The 22,738-nt window shown below is 46.8% G+C and overlaps 1 protein-coding gene across 1 annotated transcript in view; it reads right to left on the reverse strand.

Annotated features, from left to right (window-relative positions):
• SMURF2 (SMAD specific E3 ubiquitin protein ligase 2) overlaps positions 1 to 22,738 on the reverse strand; it is a 1,271,870-nt gene that overhangs the window by 411,386 nt on the left and 837,746 nt on the right. Inside the window, exon 11 of the mRNA XM_069655016.1 lies at positions 20,792 to 21,002. Coding sequence (XP_069511117.1) covers positions 20,792 to 21,002 — 211 coding nt within the window. The remainder of the gene's footprint in view (positions 1 to 20,791; positions 21,003 to 22,738) is intronic.

The following is a 22,738-nucleotide window of genomic DNA, read 5'->3' on the forward strand; positions in this document are numbered from 1 at the left end:
GGAGTAGATGGCGCCAGAGGCTGGGGTACAGGGACCGCAGCCGGAGGAGGTTGCAGAGTTGGCTGTGGAGCCGGAGGAGGTGGCTGCACCGGGGCCCCGATGGAGGCGTCTGTGGTGCCGCTAGCATGGCGGGGAGGACTTCCCTGATGGTGTCTTTGATGATAACCCCCATCTGAGGAGACCTCATGAGGCCGAAGAACTTCTCTAAGAGCACCTCCTCACTGGCCAAGGAGGTGGCGGGGGTACTGATGGGATAGCGGGGGGCTGCTGGAGCCGCTGCATACCCAGTCCATGTGGACGCAAAGGAAAGCTGCCCTGCGCAAATGAAGGGTAGACTGTTGGCTACGTACCTGGTTGAGGCCAGTCCCACCATGACACTCGTTCTTCACCGAATTCCTGGAATGACGTCGGACGGGTGCCTCTTTCTGGCACGGCGGCCATTTTGTCGAGCTGCCTGCCACGTGCCTGCCACGTGGCGCTCAGCCCGCTCTCGTAGAAGACTCTTGCGTGTGGATCACGAAGCCTACCATGCTCCTCGGGCCTCAGCCCGGTAGATGAGTGACACCCTTGACCAGAGGGCCGGTAGAGCTGCGTTTAGGCGCCCCCTCAGACGTATTGCCGGTATTAGGGCATAGCCCCTCGGACGTATTGCCGGCGTTAGGGTGTAGCCCCTCGGCCATGGTGCCGGTAAAAGGGCGGACCCCCTCGGGTGTAGACCCGGTAGAAGGACCTTCCGGTCCCTCTACACTGCACCCAGGAGGATCTGAGGATCCCTCAACCCGAAGGCCAGTAGCTGCAGCATCCTCTCTGCATGTGCCGGTAGAAGGACCTGGCCGGTCCCTCCCGCGTGGGAAGAGTCCCTGGGAAGGAGTCTCCCTTGCGGGGTGCGCTGGAAAATATCGGCCTTACCTTGGGCCTGGTCCGATGTTTCACAAAGTTCTTGAGATCCTCTGGAAGAGCTCCCTCCAACTGGCTAGTCTGTCTTTCAGCGTCTTCGATGACAGCGAGTCACAAGCGGAACATGATTGCCAACTGTGGTCTGGGCCAAAGCAACGCAGGCAGAGGGCATGGGAGTCTGAAGATGGGAAAAGCCTGTTGCAGGATGGACACGTGCTGAACCCTGTAGAAGTCGACATGCGCCGGGGAGGAGCGTGAAGCCCGAGGACCGAGTACCTGAATGATAGATAAGACAAAAAAGACAAAGAAGAATAATCCGCGCGTGGAATTACATGGCCGAAGCCAAACCCAGGAGTGCTGGTGAATTCGGCCCGTTCCCGTCGATGGGGAAAAAGGGACTGAGATGTGGCGCCGGAGGGCGGAGTCAGGGCAGCACATGCTCCGTGGGCTGCACCCCTGCGTGCCTCTAAAGGGGAAGAAGGCTTTTTCTGGTGAAAAAGGTTCCGTCTCCCGTCCCTTGGAAGGGACGCCCATACAGTATGGAGGAAAGGGGACAAGACGTAAGAGGATAAAACAGTAGTATTTAACATGCAAATATTTTAAGTATTGAATAATGAAAACTATCCATTGAGTATACATTTCTATACACAACCTGTGCCCCATATGCTCAGCATAGAAGGCAATTACTGACTAAGGCCACATTGAGCAAAATTATACTCAAGGATGTACTGAATCTAGAGAACAAAATGAGATCAAAGCTGAGAAATTATCTATTTAATGTGCTGAATGACTTTGGATTATCAAATTTGGTGGCTATCCTCTCTCCTCTCCGCTTATCTATAGGAAGACAGTGAAATTATTTAAAGAAGCTGTTAGGGAGAATTCTCTGTTTAGGCTGAATTTCCTAACCCAGTGAGTCCCCCAGCAGCTTTGCTGGATTTTTGGGGTTTATTTTATTCTCCTGCCAAGAGTGAGACTCTTTTACCCTCACTCTTGGACATGATTTGAGTGTGTTTCTTTGAATCTAGAAGTGTTTAATGGGCTATGGGGTCTTTTACTCCATAGGGCTTTATGTGTTTTTGTGATGTGTGTTACACAGCACCCTCAGTGCAGTGACACAGGGGTGTCATAGTGACCCCCCAGTATAGACTCCATACCCTGGTACTGACTACTGTCTCCCAGGGCATGTAAAGTCACCATTGACTTTACTAGTCTTAAATTCTGAACAGAACCAGTACAAACCATCATACTGTGGATGTACTGGCTGGGGCAATTCGATTTCCCCAGGGTCTGTTTGTCGGGGGGCACGTCTCCGTCCCCCCTGATCGAGTTTTGGCTGGTGGCAGTGGATACTACTTTTTATATTTAAGCGTGAATATTTTCCTATGGGATTTCCCATTGTTTTAGGCTACTACCTTTATTTAATTATTTACGGTAGCCTCGAACATACCGCCGGTTTATTTAATTCATATTAATTCTCTGGTTGGTATTTTTTGCCAAAACTTGATTCTAAAATGGCGTTTGTGTTCTCTTCTGTGACTCCAACCCAAGTCGAGCCCTTTGTTCCACTTTTTGGCGGGCTTCTACACAGAGGCCCTCCAAAGTGGTGCCACTCTGTCTGGGGTACTTAGGAGGGGTGGAGGGAAATTTAGGCACCCTGGACTGAGTTGCCTAGGCAACTCAAGTCGCACTCCATGCTGATTGGCCCAAGTGGTGAGCCGGCCGGCTCACCTCTTAGCATGTTTGAGTGACAGCTAGGCTGAGTGAATGGGGGTTTGCTGCATAAAAGCAGGGCTTTAGGGACTGGAACTTCAGAAGTCGCCACAGGACCTAAGAATCCGACGAGGGAGAAGCTGAGCCGACCTGCCACGACACCACCACCGGTGGAGCCCTGCTGGACTGCCTCACCACTTTTCCCAACGACAGAGGAGATCTCCCGCCGGAGAGTCTTCTTCCTTTGACTGGTGGGGATAACCATTTTCACTGTCTTTTCGCTTTCCCGACGTACCTCCTGGCCGCCTTGCCCGTGCCAAGCACCCCGGCAACCGGGATACCACGTTTTACCACGACCGCGAAACAAAGGTACCACCTTTAACCGGAAAACTCTGCGGCTGGTTTCTGCCCTGGTAGTGCAACGACCTTCATCTTTCCTCCAAGTCGAGATCTTCTCTTCCCCTGGAAGACGACGCAACTTGCACCCACTACCAGGAACAACTGCCACTGCTGGAGGATCCTTCCCACTTAAGGTACCGTGTCCCGCCTGGCTTCCCTTGCTACCGACTGTACGGGGTAGATTTAGCCCCCGGCTTTCGAACCTGGGTTAGCCTGGAACACCCTGGCTAAACTTTCCTAAGCCTCTCTAAACTCTTTTTGAACCCTCTGCAAGACTTCCCTAAGCCTAGTATAACTGTGTGATCTTGGGCGCATTTGTGCTCTGCTCTCTATAAGAGTGGGTCCAGCCTTTGGACTTTGGCTCACCAGTGACTTTTTGCTCTTCTGCCTTGCTAATAGTGTTCCTGAATCTTAGAGTGTTGTACCTTTCCATATTCTGTCTTTTTCCCTCCCTTTCTCACAAACTTATTGGAGTGCAATCTAGTTAAGCGCTCATCTCTGTATGAAAATAAGTGGTGTTTTACTGTGACTTATCTGATAAGGAAAAAGGGGTGTATCTATTACAATAGTGACTGTGTTTAGAATATTTTACAATAAGAGTGCTGGAGTGTTTCAAACTGTGTGTTTTTAAATAAATATATACTTTGATACCAAAGCTCTGGTCAGTGTTTGCTTGTGTTATTGTATCTGAGTGCCTATTGTGTATACTTTGCATACTGCCTAACTCTTCTTGAGGGAAGTCTGACTGCTCAGCCACAGCTACCAGGTAAATCTGGGTGGTACAGACTGCTACCAAGTGGGTTTACTGCCAACACCTGTAGTCTTAAATCTTTTGCAGTGGTCCCTAAGGGAACTGCACAGGTTTCTGCCTAACAGAAGCAACATATGCAGGCAGCATGGTCCAAGAGTAAGAAAGCAAACGTGCTGACTTATCTGCACTGGAATTGTTTTATAATATAAGGGGGTAAGGAAGCTAATAATGGAACTAAGATTTAATCTGTTGCCATTTGCAGCAAACCGAATGAATTGGAAAAAGGCTGCAAGCAACCAATGTGACAATATTTCATTAGAAACTAATAAGCATGCTCTATTCTTCTGTCCTTGGTATAATGTACCCTTACTAAGATAACAGATTTCCCCGTACGGTTTAGAAGATATAGAGTGGCTTATAACTGGATGCTGGCAAGCAATAACTCAGTATATTGGTGCCTGGATCATTTCTTACCAATTTTACAAAGCGTCAGGGAAATCAAACTGTTTCCTGTCCGAGTACAAAATTGTTGGATGATCAGAGGAAAAATTGCTTCAGTGGGATGCATATTATAGCAATATGTATTAGTCTGTATAATGTAATATGAATATTTTTACTACTATTCCAGCTAATTTCCGTCCTATCTCCCTTCTTCCTTTCTTATCTAAACTTTTGGAAGCTCTGGTTACCCCTTTACTGTCCTCTTTCCTGGAATCTTCAAAAATCTTTAATTAAGCTCAGGCTGGGTTCAGGCCAGGTAGAGGCACTGAAAGTGTCCTTGGCTCTATGCAAGATGATTTGTCCAGACTTGTCGATGCTGGCGGAGCTGGGGCTTTGATCCTATTAGATCTCTCCGCCGCATTCGACACGGTGGACCATTCCATCCTCCTCTCCAGTCTCTCACAGATTGGGATCTCCGGCTCTGTTCTGGCCTGGTTTACCCCTTTTCTTTCTGATCGCACCGAGACCCTTGCTATGCCTCCCTTCCTCTCCACCCCAAGCGCTCTCACCTGCGGGGTGCCCAGGGATCTTCCCTGTCACCGGTTTTGTTCAATATATATATCTGGCCTTTGATTTGTCTCATCCGTTCCTACGGGCTTAACTGTTACTCATATGCGGATGACACACAAATCCTGATCCGCCTAGATCAGGATCAATCTGAGATTTCGGCTTGCCTCCATGACTGTCTAAGGGCAGTCGGGATATGGATGGATCAGAATTGGTTAAAGCTAAATGGGGATAAGACGGAGGTACTATTGGTAGGATGTCCTCCAAACCCCCTACTGTGGACTCCTGCTTTTTGGCCTCTCTCCCTGGGCCCTTTACCTAGCCCAGTTAGCAAAGTAAAGAATTTAGGGGTCATCCTCTCTGCTTCTCTGTCTATGGCTAACCAGATTACGGCCGTCTCAGTCCACTCATCACCAGATCCGGGTCCTTAAGAGGGTCATGCCTATGATCCCTGAAGCCCTTCGCCCTCCCGTGGTGGCTGTGTTGGTGCTCTCACGGCTGGACTTTTGTAATTTGCTGTACCTGGCACAACCAATTGGTCTCATCTATCGCCTCCAACGCATGCAGAACCTCGCAGCCAGGTTAGCTACTGGCTCCCCCTATGGGGCTCACATCACACCAGTGCTGCGAAAACTTCACTGGCTGCCGGTGAAGAAGCGAATTCACTTCAAATCCCTGTGCATCGTCCATCGGGCTATTCATGCCCAGGGCGCCGAATTTCTACAGTCCAAATTTAGTAGATACATTCCGGGTCGGGACATTCGCTCCATGACCTCCAACCGTCTGACCATTCCTAGAGCTAATCGGGAAAGGCTTGGCGGCAGAGCGTTTTCTATTGCCGCCCCCAAATTGTGGAACAGCCTTCCCCCGTCACTGAAAGCCACTGCTGACCATCTTGGCTTTAGAAGAGCTCTCAAAACCTACCTGTTTTAATTCTGGTCCTTCATCGGTTTTCTCGTCTGAGCAGCCTCTCTTTCCAGCGCCATGATGCCCTAGGGCGACCGTGCGCTTTATAAGTTACAATAACATAACATATTTGTTGTGGATTCTATTTTAAACTGAATTACTGCAAGTATTTATTGAGATTATGAATATGTAATTGTAGCTTTAAGATGTTAATATTAGTTGTAATATGTTTATGCTCTAATATGTTTTATGTTAAATCTTAGATAATCCTCTATATTCAGAAAATAAATTCCACCTATCTTTATTCGATGTTGCTGCCTTTATGCAAATGTCATTGTTCTCATGCAACATCAAGGGGCTACGTAATAAGAACTAGAGTGTCTGGAGTTTATTAAAAGCCACAATATTATTTGCCCCCAGGAAACGTGGTCGCAGGTTTTAACGGATCAGTTGTGATTTAGTCACAGCTTTTAAAGGGCCTATGGGTAGACCGAAAGGTGGTTTGTCCATCTTGGTAATGGTTGCAATATGCATTTGTGTACATACAGAACCCCCGGATATACAAGCCCTAATAATATTACTCTTATGTAAACAAAGTTAGTCGCTTGTTAACGTCCATTTGAGACCAGACCTAAATGATATGATAGGTCATTTATAACGTGCCTGTACACAAGTGTTTCTAGGCGCGACAGGGAAGGGAAGACAAAGGGAGGATAAAACAAACAATCTTACTAGGCCTTGTGTCATTCAGATCGTGCAAGGGGGGAGAGGAGAAGTGCCAGGCGGAGGGGGGGGGAGGGCAGTTCAATAGGGCAAAGCTCAAGTATGTGCAACCAGGGTAGCCGGCTGGGTAATTGCAATGAGGCAGGGGACTGTAGGGTTGCAGATACAGTCCCTAAGTGTGCAGTATGCACAGAGGCAGCACATGGGTTTACTGGACGTGAGGGAGCATGATGCCCACTAAGGTTTAGAGGGTGGCCAGGTAACCAGTTGGCACAGCGGACAAGCACATCAGCAAGGGAGAGAGAGAAAACAGAAACGAAAAGGAAGGTCTTGAGTGGCCTCCGGAACCTTAGGTGGTCCTACTCAAGTTTGAGAGCTGCAGGAAGGCTGTTCCAAAAGGAGGCACCAGCCGAGGAGAGAGAGAGAGATCTAGCCCAACGCTCTGCCTAGAGAAGGGTCTCACCCTCAGAGTTCGAGGTGGATGAGCCAAGGGCTTGAGAAAGAAGGTGCCCAGGAAGAGAGCTGTGTGGCCCCCGGCCCCAGAAAGCCTTGTGGACAATGCAGAGGGTCTTGAACTTGATCCTTGCAGCAACCGGGAGGCAGTGAAGAGATTTCAGGGCTGGAGAGATACGAACCAGGGCTCTGGAGACAGTGAGCTTCTGAGGGAAAGTGAGAAATGGAAGAATACCTCTTAGGAGGTGCAGCTGGTAGTGGGGCTTTCTTAGAGATGTTGTGATGTGAGGAGAAGGAGAGAGCGGAGTCGAAGAGGACACCAAGGATTTTTGCCTCACAGGAAGGCAGGGGGAGAGGGCCCAAGGAGGGCGGCCAGAGTGAAATAGGGGAAAGCAGGAGCAGGGGTCCTAATGAGTTTGAGTTTTTGAGAAACTAGAAAAGGCTAGAGAAAAAAAAAAATCACAAAAGCACAACTAAACAAATCTAATATGATTTAAATGCCAGTGGAAGAACCTCTTGAGAACATAGAACCCTTCCATTTCTCATATATCACCACAGAAGAGATGAAAAAAAACACTTGTCTCTATGAAACCTACCTCCTGCACGGAAAACATCCTACCCGCCAAAATAATCTTAGAAAACCCAGACATCTTCGCTCCTACACTTGCTAAAATAGTCAACACTTCCTTTAAGGACCAACTAGACCCCCAGGCCATAAAGAAAGTCAGTTACCCCACTAATAAAAAAAACCTGGTTTGGATCCAAGAGACACAAGCAACCCTAGGCCAATAACCAACTGTAACTTCCTGCTTAAGATCATGGACAAAGTAGACACCGCACAATTATAGGCACACATTGAGGCCTCAAATGCACTCCACCCACAACAATCTGGGTTCAGACCATCTCATAGCACAGAATCAGCTATGTTGGACTTACAAAGATGCTCAGCATCTTAGACAAGTGAAAAACAGGACTTCTCATCCTGTTAGATCTCAGTGCCGCCTTTGATCTACTGGATCATAATCTACTCGAAGTAGCCCTAAGCAAAACGGCAAACTGCCCACAAGCGGCAAAAACATGGATAATGTCTTTTCTAAAAAACAGGACATCTCGAGTCCATTGGGGAGACAAATTCTCCATGGAAAGGGAGATCCTTTGCGGGGTTCCTCAGGGAGCCAGCATGTCCCCACTGCTGTTCAACCTCTATATTAGATATTTATGCTACATTTTAGATCATGCAGATATGTTCTTTACCAACTATGAGGATGATACGCAGCTGGTACTGGAACTTAGCGGGGACCATAAAACTGACAATGACAATCTAATCAAAATGTATAACATCATTGAACAATGGATGGATTCCAATTGGATGTGTTTGAATGGCAGCAAAACCGAGCTGATGGTTTTCGGATCCACCAAAGCCAGAAACTCACTGTCCCAAGACTATGCAAACTTTAAGATCAAAGACGTCACCATCAAAGTACTTGAGAAAGTAAAAACCCTGGGCATGATGATGGAAGCATCCCTAGGAGCAGAAGCCCAGACTCAATACATAAAAAAACATGCAATTATTGCTTGAGACTCCTCAGAGCCATTAGACCGTACCTTTCAGAGAACAACTGCGCCACAGTGGCCAGAGCAACCATCCTCTCTCGTCTAGATTACAGGAATGCACTTATGCTAGGAGCCAACAAAAAAAGCATACAGGCGTTCCAGATTATCCAAAACAACGCAGTTAGGATAATCAAAGGCAAATCCAAATCAGACCACATCAGTAAATCCAGGAAGGAATTACACTGGCTCAAAGTGGAGAGTAGAACCCACTTCAAGGCGCTTACAATAGCCCACAGATGCATCCACGGGAAGGCACCAGGCTACCTAAAATTGAAATTACGTCCTTATGTCCCAAGCCGCGCCTTAAGATCCTCGGATCAAAACAGGATCGCAATGATGCCACACAAACGTAGGTCTGGACTGGGAAAATCCTTACCAGTCATTACAGCAGGTATCTGGAACAATCTGCCAGTCCACATAAGTAAAAAACCCAACTACTTACGCTTTCGTAAGTTAGTGAAAACGTATCTCTTTAATTGACCTCGTTATCCTTGACCCACTAAACCTTTGACTTCATTAGGAACTGTCTCGTCCCATTTTGTTTGTCTTTGTGTCCATGTCTCTGCACCCCGGAACTCGCGAGTTACCGGCGCATTACAAATAAATAAATTAAAAATAAAGAAGGATCTCAGTCTTATTGCATTAAGGCAGAGATCGTTAGAGGCACAACAATCCTGAGTTGTGACTAGACAGTCCGGGATCGGCGAGAGAGGAGAGGAGAGGAGGCTGAGGGGAGCCTGAAGGAGGGCAGAGTGTCATCCTCATAACACTGATAGTTAGAAGAGAAGGGAGAGATGAGTTGGGCCAGAGGTGCCAAGTAAACGTTGAAAAGCCGGGATGAGAGGTTAGAACCCTGGGGAACACCACATGTGGAGATGGAGGTGGTCGGAGAGAAAGGACCTAAGTTGGACCTGAGAAGGCCGATCCAGGAGGAAGGAGGTCAACCAGGCTAGGGCCTAATCCGTGATGCCAGGTTTCCCCAGAGATGATTGATCAGGATGGCGTGATTGACCATGTCGAAAGCAGAGGAAAGAAAGGAGGATGAGGACAGAAGGAAGGCTAGAGTCGAGATTGGAGAGCAGGTATTCACAGGTGTTCAGGAGAGCGGTTTCCATGTTTCTGGCTGATCTGAAGCCATACAATAAGGAATGAGGCCAACTAGACCAGAGATGACAAATAACTATTGTTTTAATCAAAATAGTTTTTTGTTTATTATCCAAATACACATGTCATGAAAAAATCGGCTCTATAACCCAAATACAATGCATCCTACCCAAAACCATTCATTCATCACTCATCCATCCAATAATCATATTTGCAAAAATTGAATAAAACAAGGTGATACTTTGTATATACCACAAATAGTAAATCAGTCAATTATAAGTTCAACACTCAGTTATTTTACAATGTGCCCCTCTGTTGGTTTTCGGTTTTTTTTTTTAAAACTGTTGTCAACATGTTTCGGTTAAGTTTTCATACGAGGAAGAGACAGTCCCCTCGTGTATTGACTTAGTGTATTAACCTTCTTCAGGACAGGAGAGCAATCGCCGGCTTGGCGTTGCCTCTTGGTAAAAAAAACAAAAGTGAGCGGTGTGTGGCAGGAGAGCCTTAAATCTGTTAACCTCCTCTCAAACTTTCGGGGGCTGGTGAACCGGTGTGGTGGAGTAGATCCCGTGGTAAATGCTTCCAACAGTGGCGCTTCACATAATGGATGCCTGTTACTCTCAGAAAGGAAATTATTCTCTTTCTTCTAATTTCCAATTTGAAACTAGTGCCAATAAATTCATTAAAGCAACTGTGTCTTTAAATCGCTTGAGACAGCCGTATGTTAAATCGCTGTTCCGGCTCACTAGCAAGAAGTGTAGCAAGATTTACGGCCGTGGACCGAAGGGCTGCCTTGTTAAAGGCGAGAGCTGGAAACCAGGACTTTGCTGTGCAGTCAGTAGTCTGCGCTTCTATCGTCTGCCAAAGTTAGATAGAAGCGCAGACTACTGACTGCACAGCAGAGTCCTGGTTTCCAGCTCTCGCCTTTAACAAGGCAGCCCTTCGGTCCACGGCCGTAAATCTTGCTACACTTCTTGCTAGTGAGCCGGAACAGCGATTTAACATACGGCTGTCTCAAGCGATTTAAAGACACAGTTGCTTTAATGAATTTATTGGCACGAGTTTCAAATTGGAAATTAGAAGAAAGAGAATAATTTCCTTTCTGAGAGTAACAGGCATCCATTATGTGAAGCGCCACTGTTGGAAGCATTTACCACGGGATCTACTCCACCACACCGGTTCACCAGCCCCCGAAAGTTTGAGAGGAGGTCAACAGATTTAAGGCTCTCCTGCCACACACCGCTCACTTTTGTTTTTTTTACCAAGAGGCAACGCCAAGCCGGCGATTGCTCTCCTGTCCTGAAGAAGGTTAATACACTAAGTCAATACACAAGGGGACTGTCTCTTCCTCGTATGAAAACTTAACCGAAACATGTTGACAACAGTTTTAAAAAAAAACCCTGAAAACCAACAGAGGGGCACATTGTAAAATACCTGAGTGTTGAACTTATAATTGACTGATTTACTATTTGTGGTATATACAAAGTATCACCTTGTTTTATTCAATTTTTGCAAATATGATTATTGGATGGATGAGTGATGAATGAATGGTTTTGGGTAGGATGCATTGTATTTGGTTTGTAGAGCCGATTTTTTCATGACATGTGTATTTGGATAATAAACAAAAAACTATTTTGATTAAAACAATAGTTATTTGTCATCTCTGGTCTAGTTGGCCTCATTCCTTATTGTATTGCAAAACTGCCTGAGGGGCCATAGACAATAATCAGGCCTTCCCTTTTTCTCTGCTCTGAAGCCAGACTGATGGTCATGGAGACAAACAACAGATTCGGTATGGAGAGTAAGCTGGGAGATGGCCAGCTTTTCCAGGAGTTTACTCAGGAATGGATTGATAGAGATCGTGCAGTAGTTTGCCGTAGAGGAAGGAACGGCAGATGGCTTTTTAAGGAGGGGATGCACAACCTTCAGAGATCTGGTGAGATCAGTTTCCCAGTCATGGCAGCGAAACTTTGGAACTCCCTAGCTAACCCACTTAAAGCGGAACCTTCCTTACTGGCGTTAAAGAGTATGGCCAAAGCCAGGCTGCCCTCTTATTTATCTGACACGATAGGTAGATATCAATCCACAAGACCACGAAGAGCACAATACACGAATCAACTAGCAATACCTCGCACCAACAGAACCAAAGCAGGAGGCATAGGCTTCCCCTTCCTCGCACCTAAACTCTGGAATTCCCTACCTTCTGACCTCAGAGCTGATGCATCGCTCTTCTCCTTCCGAAAAAAGCTCAAAACTGCCCTATTCAACTAACCCCGTTTTCATGTGCTCCTGCTGCTCTTGCATATCTGTAAAAAAAGTATATCTCGTCCAATGTAACCGTACGGACATGAACTGTATGTAACTAAGTATAAGCAACACTAACTAGCGCCACGATGCCGTCGGTCTGATGTGCGCTCAACAAATGCGAATAAATAAATAAAGGCCTGCCCCTGAATCAGACTGCTCGCTAGCCGCCCCCTATGCTCTTACCTATGGCATAACTCTGTTTTGTACATATGTAATTAACTGTCCTTATACTTCGAATTTGTATATAATCTGTAAATGTTCTCTTTCTTGTATTGCCTATTACCCAGCTCTGATATGCATATACTATGTTGTAACCTAAGTGATGCGCCCGGATGCCCGTGAGCCAGGTGCGCTATATAAATGAATAAAATACAAATAAAAATACAAGGGAGTGCTTTAGGGGGAGAGGAAGCTCCAGTGGCAAAAGAGTGATTGCAGAAATCGGCCAAGGTTTGAGCGAGGGTATCTATGTGTTCATTGATGGTTCTGGAGGAGTAGGGGAGCACCTGCTTGGATGACACATTCATAGATCGGACTTGTCTAGAAACATCGTCAGAATTGAACACAAAGAGGAGAAAGGAGGAGCAGAGGGAGAGGCGGCCGGAGAGGTGACAAGAGAAGTAGAGGGAGAGGATGAGGAGAGAGAGGAAAGGATATCCTGAGTTTTAGTTGTGAAGTGAGAAGCCAGTGCCATGCAGAGGGACTGGCAGGGAACAGGAGAGGTGGAGTCTGCAGAAGGATCGGCCAGCTCCTTGCAGATTTGGAAGATTTCAGCCGTGTTGCTAGAGGCCGCAGAGACGCGGTCTTGGATTTGAGCTCTCTTCTTGGACAGGATAGTCTGTATTGCCTTTGGAGCAGCCGGCAGGCCAGTTTGTCGGAGTATGTGCCTGATGCCCTCCACTTATTCTCAGTCACCCTACACTTGCGTTTTACGGCGGTGAGGTTGGAATCATACCAAGAGTTGCACTTGGAGGTAGGCTTCAAATGTATATCAAGAGTGTTATAGATGGAGATGCAGGCTAGAGAGGGATGTGTCAGAGGGTGAGTCAGGCGCAGGAGGAGGAGAGAAAGTAGCGGCAAACGCCTTCACTGACGCACGTTTCATGGGTCATGTGACCGAGAAGGTGGGTGGCAGTGCTGGGGTCGGCTTCACCTGGGGCACAGAGAGCATCAGGTGGGAGGAGAGCAGAAAGTGGTCAGTCCAAGAGAGAGTAGTGGTGAGAGGTTTAGAAAGGGGGGGGATGTCTAAGGAGATGTGAACATGCAGGGTGTGCCCATCAGAGTGTGTTGGGCCAGAGGGTAAAATAGAAAGAGTTGCCGAGATAGCGAAAGAGCCCCGAGGAGGGGTTTGAAACATCCAGATGGATGTTAAGATCTCCAAGGAGGAACAGATAGGCGAGGAGAGGAGAGCTTGGCCCACTCAGAGAGGAAGAGGGCGACCTGGCCAGGTGGCCTGTGAATGGTGGCCACAGTAAGATCGAGGCCAGGAGAGATAAGAGCGCCTGCAGACCAGGCATTCGAAGGAGGAGTAGGCCTGTGTAGGAATGACAGAAGCAGGGATCCATTCTGGAAAGATGAGAGTTACTCCGCCTCCTGGACGGTTGGTTCTGGGTCCGGGGAGGATTTTGAAGCCCTATGGGAGGAGTGTCAAAACCTTTGACAGATGGGTGTGAACAAAGTTTCAGTGAGAGCGAGGATATCCGGTCAAGTTCTTCTAGGAGGTTACATATGTCAGAGGAGTTTTTGACGGTAGAGCGAAGAGTAGCGGCAGGGAGCAGGTTGCCACACATGCAATAAAGTAGTTGGAAAATAACCTTCAAACACTACTTGGCCACAAAAACCCTTGTGACAGCTTGGAGATTGCAGGCAATTTCAACATGCAACTCCTCCGTCCACAGTTTTATACAATTTAATAATGGAGGATGAAATCTGGGAATTTGCTCACTCTGTTCATTTCTCATGCATTACTTATTTCTTAAGCAGAGTTACATCATTATTGTTTTCAGTGGGTGTAAGGCTTTTAATGGTAGGGTTCAGGGAGACTGTCCAGCTCATCTGACTTACAGAAGGCACTCAAAATGTTCTTGCATCAATTATATATTGATTGGTGAGATTTTGGAGACAGGTAACAAATTGAATTAAACAATTTTCACATTCTGCGAAATCATCTCCCTGTGAGAACAAAAGCAAAGAAATGAGCTGGTACAATGTAGAGTGTAGACTGACAAAGAAGGCTCTTCATAATGAAGCCAAAAATACCATGGTGGAATATAAGTTTATCATGGCCAGGATAAAGGCATCATAAAAAGGGCCGATTCACAAAAAAAGAGGCTTACGCACACCAGTGCTGGTCAAACTTGACTAAGAATGCACAGTCTAGCAAGAAAGATTTTCGGACAGCTAGTACAGAAAAGTTTTATGGAAGAAGTCAGTCCATATCATAATATAACTCACAAACAGTGGACTGCCTACTTCAGTAACTTAAATAATAAGGTTAACCATGAACTAACTACTAGCACTAATCTTCCCTGAACAAGGTATGTCAGGGGCTTGCATTGATCCATTTACATCTATTGTGGCAAAAGTTGGTTTGTCGTCACAGAAATGCTGGCAAGGCACCAAGACCTGATGTTTTAAAAGAACCAACAAATATATGGGTCATTTTTATACAAAATTTAATAACAAGCACCAATTGAATGGAGCGGTTCCACGTAGCTGGCAGGGGGAATATCCTGGTGTAAATATACAGGAAGGGGGATCACAATCTGCCACACAATTATCTCACTGCTCGATTCCCTGGGTAAGATCAGCAAGGTGTTACAGATTAGACTGAAACATTGGGGCAATGACCATAGGATTTTAGCTCCCCCACAATCAGGCTTTAGGAAAGGGGTTTGCACTATTGACCAGGCATTTCAGTCCCAGTTGATATTACTTAAAAAGCAATCAATCTACCTAGCTTTTATAGAACTGCAAAACAGTTTTATATGGTTTCTCGGCCCAAACTATGGAGGGTACTGGAGCAGTTAGCAATTTTGGCTCCTCTTATAACATCCATTAGATTATTATACACAGGTAATTATGCAACAGTGAGAGGAGGCCCAAACTAGGGACACAGTCCTCCTTTTAATATTGGCATTGGGGTTCGGCAAGGATGTGTGTCCCGATACCCTTGTTAGTCTCACTGTTCTGATATTTCATATAATTTGTGAACTAGATGCGGATGCCTCCCCTTTCCCCCTTGGGCGGTCTTAAATTAGCAACTCTCATACAGATTGTGCAATTTTATTATATAATACACTGATGGACATCCAATGACTATTGATAACTTTGTAAATAATAAGGCTCTCAAACGAACCACTTAGGCATCAGAATTGATAATACAATTGGAAATCACAAGTTGGAAAAAGCAGCAATTAAGTCGTTGAGTGGAGGCAATGCTAAGGTTTTCTAAATAGTAGGACAGGGTGATGCCTAGCGTGGCTGCCATTTATGACTCTGAAGTGTGGCGCCATAGCAACGTCTCCTCAGTAGCAATAAATAAAAACACGGTTTCAAAAAGGCTTTCTTGCCAGCCATAAAGTGCACTGTCACTTTCAATTAAAATGGAATTGGGTACATTGGGATTAGCACAAAAGTTGCAGTTAAAAGCCCTCATCTGGTTAAGGATTTGGAATAGGGAGCATCTCGCTGACTATTCCGAGATGCTCAAAAATGTCCTTTTGACGTCTGGTGTGGGTGATTTACCCTGGTTCAAATATGATGAATCCATGTTTTTGAATTATGGTTCAATCCTTGCTATTTTGGAGTGAGGGCTCAAACAGTGCTGAAGGAGGCTTTTGAAAAGTGGTTAATAAGTGAGATGTTGTATACCGGTAAGGATGGTCAGGTAACAAGAGTTTATCTAAATATTAAGAGTTTTAGTTTTCAAACCTTAACTTGATATTCTGGTAACTAAGGATTGTATTAAAACTTTGGTTAGGTATTCTCCTCGTACAGGCAGTTACGACACAGTGGGGGAAAATTGCTCTGCAAAGTGCCAATATTGCACAACGCATGACAAAACAACCCACTTCCTTCAGCTTTGACTCCTCTATAATACTTTTGTGGAGACACTGGTTGAAACCTTGGTTTAATGCCAAGGATTTTGAAATGTGCAAGAAGCATTACGTCTTTACAATTACCCAGTCGTTAGATGTTTTGCAAACTCAAGTTCAGTTATTAAATGTACTCACTGTAGTGACTAGAGTACTCATAGTCCATAGTGCCCTTTCCTCCATCCTTGTGGGGCGTCCCCAGGCATGGGGATGGTACCGCAACCTTTGACAGTGAAAAATAGCGTTTGGGGACGCAGCCTCAGGCGTGGGAATGCCCCAGTGGGACCTCACCTCAGTCCCCTTTGAACACATCGGACACTTAGATACCCGACTTCTCTTAGTACATATTAGCCTTGGCATACTAGCGGGGGAAGGCAGTTGGGAGGGGACTACGAGTACCCTGGTCGCCATGGTGAGTAACTTTAATTACTCATACGTCCCATCGCCTTTCCTCCATCCTTGTGGGTGATTCCACCGAACAAGAACATAGGGTGGAACTCTGATAACCTGTCTCATATCTAGGACGAAGCAAAAAGGTTCTTCAGAACTGCCTGACCAAACTCTGCATCGCGCCTCGAGCTGGTGTCCAGTGAGTAGTGCTTATAGAAGGACGCCGGAGTGGCCCAAGTAGCCGCCTTGCTGATGACATCTCAAGAAGCATGTCTCTGAAACACGATGGCCTTGGCCTTGACTGACTGCATGAGCATGAATCCCCCCAGGAACAGGTTTGCACATGTCTGTGTACACCTCAGAGATGGCCTGAACCATCGAATAGGCGATGGAAGCCTGGAAAGTCAGAGCTGGGGGGAGGAGCCCCCAAAAGTCACTAACAATGCCTCAGACTTCCTGAAGGATTTAGTCAGATACAACTTGAGGTCCAAGGTCTGCAGGACCCCCTTTGCTTTGACTGCAGGTTCAGGAAGACCACCAGCAATCAGATCTCTTGATTCGGATGAAATGGAGAGACCACCTTGATCAAGAAGTTTGGTTGAGTGCGCAAGATGACCTTGTCGTTGTGAAGCGTGGTGAAAGGCTTGCACGTGGGCACTGCCTGCAGCTCACTAACCCTGCACGTAAAGGTGAGAGCCACCAGTAAAACTGTCTTTAGTGTCACCAAGCGGATGTCTACAGAGGCCATTGGCTCGAAAGGCTTGCGCTGCAAAGCTCCAAGAACCACATTGAAGTCCCAGACCGGGTGCGGCCTATGCACTGGTGGAAAAGCCTAGACAACCCCTTAAGGTGGGCCTTAACCACTGGGTTGGCCGCAGAAAAACACATGCTCAGGGGAATTCTTGTAAGCCCCAATGGCTGCCAAATAGGTGCGTCACCTATCCAACTGAACTCCAGACCAAGCCAAGTGAGCTGGAAAAGCCAGTACATCATCCAGAGGACAGGGTCCAGACCCTTGTACCTAGCACATTAGCAGAACCTGATCCATTTACTCTTATACTGGGACCGGGTTGAGGGCCTCCTGGCTTGCTGAATGATGTCCCAGTTGTCAACTGAAATTCAATATGTTGAAGCCTCATCTGGTCAGGAAAAAGCCTACCAGTGCCAGGTTGGCCAGGTCCGGATGTTCCAATGCCTGACCTTCTGCGTCAGGAATACCCCGATGGAGATGGTACGGTGGACGGGTCCCTGGGAGCACAACTGCAGCAGAAACGAAAACTAGGGTCTCGAAGGCCAGTGGAGGACACAGGATAAGGCTGCAACCCACTGAAGTCCGAAAGATTTTTATTTTTTATTTCTTAATTTATAGATTAATCAAATATTAGATGACATAAAACCTTGTATTATACAATAGATAGAGGAAGAAGGATAATACCAAAATGAAGTCCGAAACTTGCGGAGGGCCCGTTGCAGCAGAGGGGTAACACCTGCAGCCATGCCAACAGATCCGGAAGGCATCTCCCAGCGACCCTGTCCTGCCCATGAAGCAAACTGGGGGCACTTCGAATTTAGAGGGGATGCAAACAAATCCAGGTCCGCAAACCCCTCCAACGCTAGAACAGGGACAACAAAGAGCTGGTGTGCAACTCCCATTCGTAGGTGTTGAACCCAAGGCAGCTCAGCTAATCCGCTTTTGCATTGCTGTTCCCCGGGAGGTGGATTGCTGAAATACAAACTCCCTCCGTCAGGTCCCATTCCCAGATCAATCTGGCCTCCATGCAGAGGGGTTGGGGGGGGGCGAACCGGTGCCACACTGCTTGTTCAGGTAAAATATTGTAGTAGAATTGTCCGTCCTGACCAAAATCGACTTGTCCCTGATGAAGGGCAAAATTGTCTTGAGGGCCAGGCCCACTGCCCTGAGCAGATTGATATGCAGGAGGGCCTCGGTCCTGGACCATGCTAAATGAATTGTGTAGCCCTCCTGAGTAGCCCACCAGCCCGAAAGACAGGATTCTGTCACCCCCAGAGTAGGCTCTGGTCGGGTGAAGGGGGCTCCCACTGAACAATTGCCATCCATCAGCCACCAGCGAAGGTCGAGCAGTAGGAGTGGTGGTATTGGGATCCTGGTCGCCTGAGACCCAGTCTCCTGATCCCAATTAGCCGCCAGGTCGAGTTGGGGGCACATCATCTTGAGGCAAGCATACTGTACAGGGAGCACGCTGGAGGCCATCAGGCCCCAAATGGGCTGGAACCACCATGCCGAGGTGGTCGTGTTGGCCAGAAAGTGCCCCACCCCCACCGCCTTGCAGAGGGACAGAGCCTCTTGGGCGCAGGAAGACCCGCTGAATGGTAGTGTTCCAACGCACCCCCTATGAAGACCAGTTCCTCAGATGGGCACAACTGGGTCTTCCACTGGTTGAGGGAGAACCCCAGATGATGAAGGATATCCGACAATCTCTGGCAAGAGTGCAGCACCACTTCAGGTGACCCCTCCCTCACCATCCAGTCGTCCAAATAAGGGTACAGATGATGGCCCTCTAAGCAGAGAAGGGTCGCAACTGCGTTCATCAACTTCGCTAAGACACTAGGAGCCAAGTTCAGGCCGAAGGACAGCACCATGTACTGAAAGTGGTACGACAAGCTTGAACCGCAGAAACCTCCGATGCGGTTGATAGATGGGAACATGCAGATATGCATACTTGAGGTCCAGGTAACACATCCTGTCCCCTGCACACAGAATCAGCTATGTGTGCCGGAGTCATCTTGAAGCGTTTCACCACAAAGTCAGATTTAGAAATGACAGGTCAATGACAACCCTCAGGTCAGCCTGATTGTTCTTGAGTACCGCAAAAATCCTGGAATAGTACCCGGAGCCCCTGTCTACTATAGGGAACTGGTTCCATCAATTCCATCTCTAAGAGAGAAAGGACCTCTTGTAAAAGAGCCCGATCTGACGAAGATGAGGAGAGGATAGTAGAGGAAAAGGAAGAGGAAGATTGAAGTCAGTGGAGACTGAGGACAGGATCCACGGGTTGCTAAAAATAAAAATAAAAAAATAAATTAAAAAAGGCACTTCCAGGTGTTCTGGAACAAAGCCAAACGGCCCCCCACAGGCTAGCTGCGTTTCCCCAACTTGACGTTACTACTTATTGGCGGAGGAGCGAAAAAAACGGCACAACGTCCTCTGCTGCTTCCTCCTGTTGTCGCTGGGTGAGCTGTCAGAACTCATCTACCGTGGTCCCAGAACCCCTTGAAGCTGGAGAAGGCACGGGGCTTGGACTCGGTCCTGCCCGGAGGGAAGGATTTCTGACCTGGTTTTGTCAGGATGGCCAAAAACTAGCCAGCTTGAGTGGAGGTTTTCTTCTTTGTCAACCCATCGTCGGTTGACAAATTAAAAAGTTCCACGCCCTCAAAGAGCAGATCCAGGATCCTTTCCTGCACGTCAGAAGAAAACTTTGTGGCGTGCATCCAGGCCGTCCTTCTCATCTCGACCCCATGGTACAGCCCTCTGCTGGCTGTGTCGATGTGTGAGACAAAAGACTCCATGAGGTCCTGTGCAATGGCCCGGGCCTCTGCCAGCCCTGCCTTGAAGGACGCTAGCTTGTCCAAGGGGAAGTCGGGCAGAAATTCCCAGAGCTCCCGCAAAGAAAGCGTCTGTGTTGGCTTGCCAAGGATGTAGTCCCAAAATGGAATAACAGCGCTTTCCCAAAGACTCAGGCAACTGGAGGTGGCTCCCGTGGGGGAAGACAAGGACGATGGTTAAGAATACAAGGAGGCTGCGGCCACCACTGAGAAAAGCGGCTGCGGGTGGGAGGCAAAGAGGATTGGCTCCCCGTCCGTCAGTCTGAACCTGCTTGTCCAACTTCTTGTTCACCTGGGTGTTGGCCCCGAGCTTCTCCCAGACCTTTCGCGCCACCTGCAGAAAATTCTTCTGTAGAGGGATGCCAGACTAGATTGTGGTGTGCTTCCCCAAGATCTCCGCTAGCACTCCTGACTCCTAGGGGGACTTCCTTGGTCAGAGGGACCCCCAAGGACTCCACCAGGCCCTGAAGGCAGTCATGAAAGGCCTTAACGGATGCCGAGGGTTCATCATCCTTGGCGTCATCCTGCTCATTGTAGTCAAGGTTCCCCACCCCTACTCCCCCAGGCCCAGGGACAAAGGTACCAGCGGGGACGCCCTAGGTCTGGAGCCGCAGACAGGTCCAACTGCTGTTGAGGGGGAGGCGTTGGTGGTGCAGGATGAGGTGGAAGAGTCAAAACCACCGTTAGGGTCTAGCAGCTAAAGAAAAGAAAGTTGGATCAGAAATGCTTAATGCTCTGCGAATGCTGATGCTATATCATGTGATACTTTGAGTCAGATGGCAGACAAGGATAACAAATTATATGAGAGAAAAATACGAGAGAAAAAAAAAAGTTAAAAATGACTTACCTCAAATATTTCTTCTCTAGAAACCTCAATGCGACAGTGGCCTGCTTGGGGTTGTTGCTGAGACAATTCCTGCCTCAAAATCTTCAGTTTCTGTACAAGATCACGCTTATATTTTGGAACCGTCAAACACTCTACTTCATCTGGAAGTTGACAAAGAGATAACAACTGCTGCTGTTGCTGTGGTTGTTGATCTTTAAGCTGGTTTTGACGGCTACAAATGCGAGAAAAAACGTGAAAACTTAACTCATGCAATGATGCACCTGTTTTGCTTTAATTCGAATTAGATTAAAATCAGTTTTCATTTTTGATGTGGTTTCTTGAATGACAGATGATGAAATATGCCCAGGCTATATATTTAGTCATTGGCTCCACAATGAAATAGCTCCCAAACAGCTGATCATCTCATATGCAGCTATAAAGTTTTCTTTACACTGGTCTAATCTAAACTCCATGCAGATTAAGCTATTTTTACAAAAACAACATACCCAAGCAAATATACATATATCTAAGAATCACAAACCTTGAGAAGTACATACATTTGCAGCACTATAAGGTCTTTATACTTCTTGATTACGATTATGGATTTAAATAATCAAGCAACAGTACTGAGATTATACCTACACGCTTGTGGTGCAACTGATCCAATCAGGTAGCTTGTAATGTGGGCATTAACACGAGGAATATAGAGCTGCAATTTTGAGATACTGAGAGGCTCAATTTTCTGGCAGTTTTATTTAGTTTTTTTCTTCTGGTTGACAGAACCTTTGTATTACAAAGAAAGAAGTGTGTTTTCAATCCACCTCCAAAGAAAGCAGCTATTCAGCATCCACCCATAAAACATTTTGAGCGCATAACACAATCAAAAACAACTAAAAGTCTGCATGGGTGGGCAAATTGGAAGGGCAGGGACGATTCAGAAGTCACTACTTAATTTGCAGTTAAACATCCTCTGCTTTGAGACAGATGCATAATGGGGTATTTAGCGTGAAAGATTATGTGTCTACTGGGAGACGCAGAGGCATGGGAATTCTGCCTCAAGTAGGAATGCAAATTAGGATCTGAGTCTAGTTTGGCAGTCCAGGACTGGACAATCAAGATAATTTCATCCAAGAAGCCTTACTCAATCAGTTATTTGGCATGCTCAATATAGCAATTCTGCATCTCCCATTAATTAATAGTTTCTCACCGTAGTGACTAACTGTTAGGCAGAAACCTGTGCAGTTCCCTTAGGGACCACTGCAAAAGATTTAAGACTACAGGTGTTAGCAGTAAACCCACTTGGTAGCAGTCTGTACCACCCAGATTTACCTGGTAGCTGTGGCTGAGCAGTCAGACTTCCCTCAAGAAGAGTTAGGCAGTATGCAAAGTATACTCAATAGGCACTCAGATACAATAATGCAAGCAAACACAGACCAGAGCTTTGGTATCAAAGTATATAATTATCTATTTAAAAACACACAGTTGAAACACTCCAGCACTCTTATTGTAAAATATTCTAAACACAGTTACTATTGTAATATATACACCCCTTTTTCCCTATCAGATAAATCACAGTAAAACACCACTTATTTTCATACAGAGGTGAGCGCTTAACTAGATTGCACTCTAATAAGTTTGTGAGAAAGGGAGGGGAAAAAGACAGAATATGAAGAGGTACACCATTCTACGATTCAGGAACACCGTTAGCAAGGCAGAGAGCAAAAAGTCACTGGTGAGCCAAAGTCCAAAGGCTGGGCCCACTCTTAGAGAGCAGAGAACAAATGCGCCCAAGATTAAACAGTTACACTAGGCTTAGAATGTCTTGCAGAGGGTTCAAAAAGAGTTTAGAGAGGCGTTAAGAAAGTTTAGCCAGGGTGTCCCAGACTAACCCAGGTTCGAAAGCCGGGGGCTAAATCTACCCCGTACAGTCGGTAGCAAGGGAAGCCAGGCGGGACACGGTACCTTAAG

Source organism: Ambystoma mexicanum, chromosome 3q (genome assembly GCF_040938575.1).
Source record: "Ambystoma mexicanum isolate Mex_15411 chromosome 3q, UKY_AmexF1_1, whole genome shotgun sequence".
NCBI lineage: Eukaryota > Metazoa > Chordata > Amphibia > Caudata > Ambystomatidae > Ambystoma > Ambystoma mexicanum.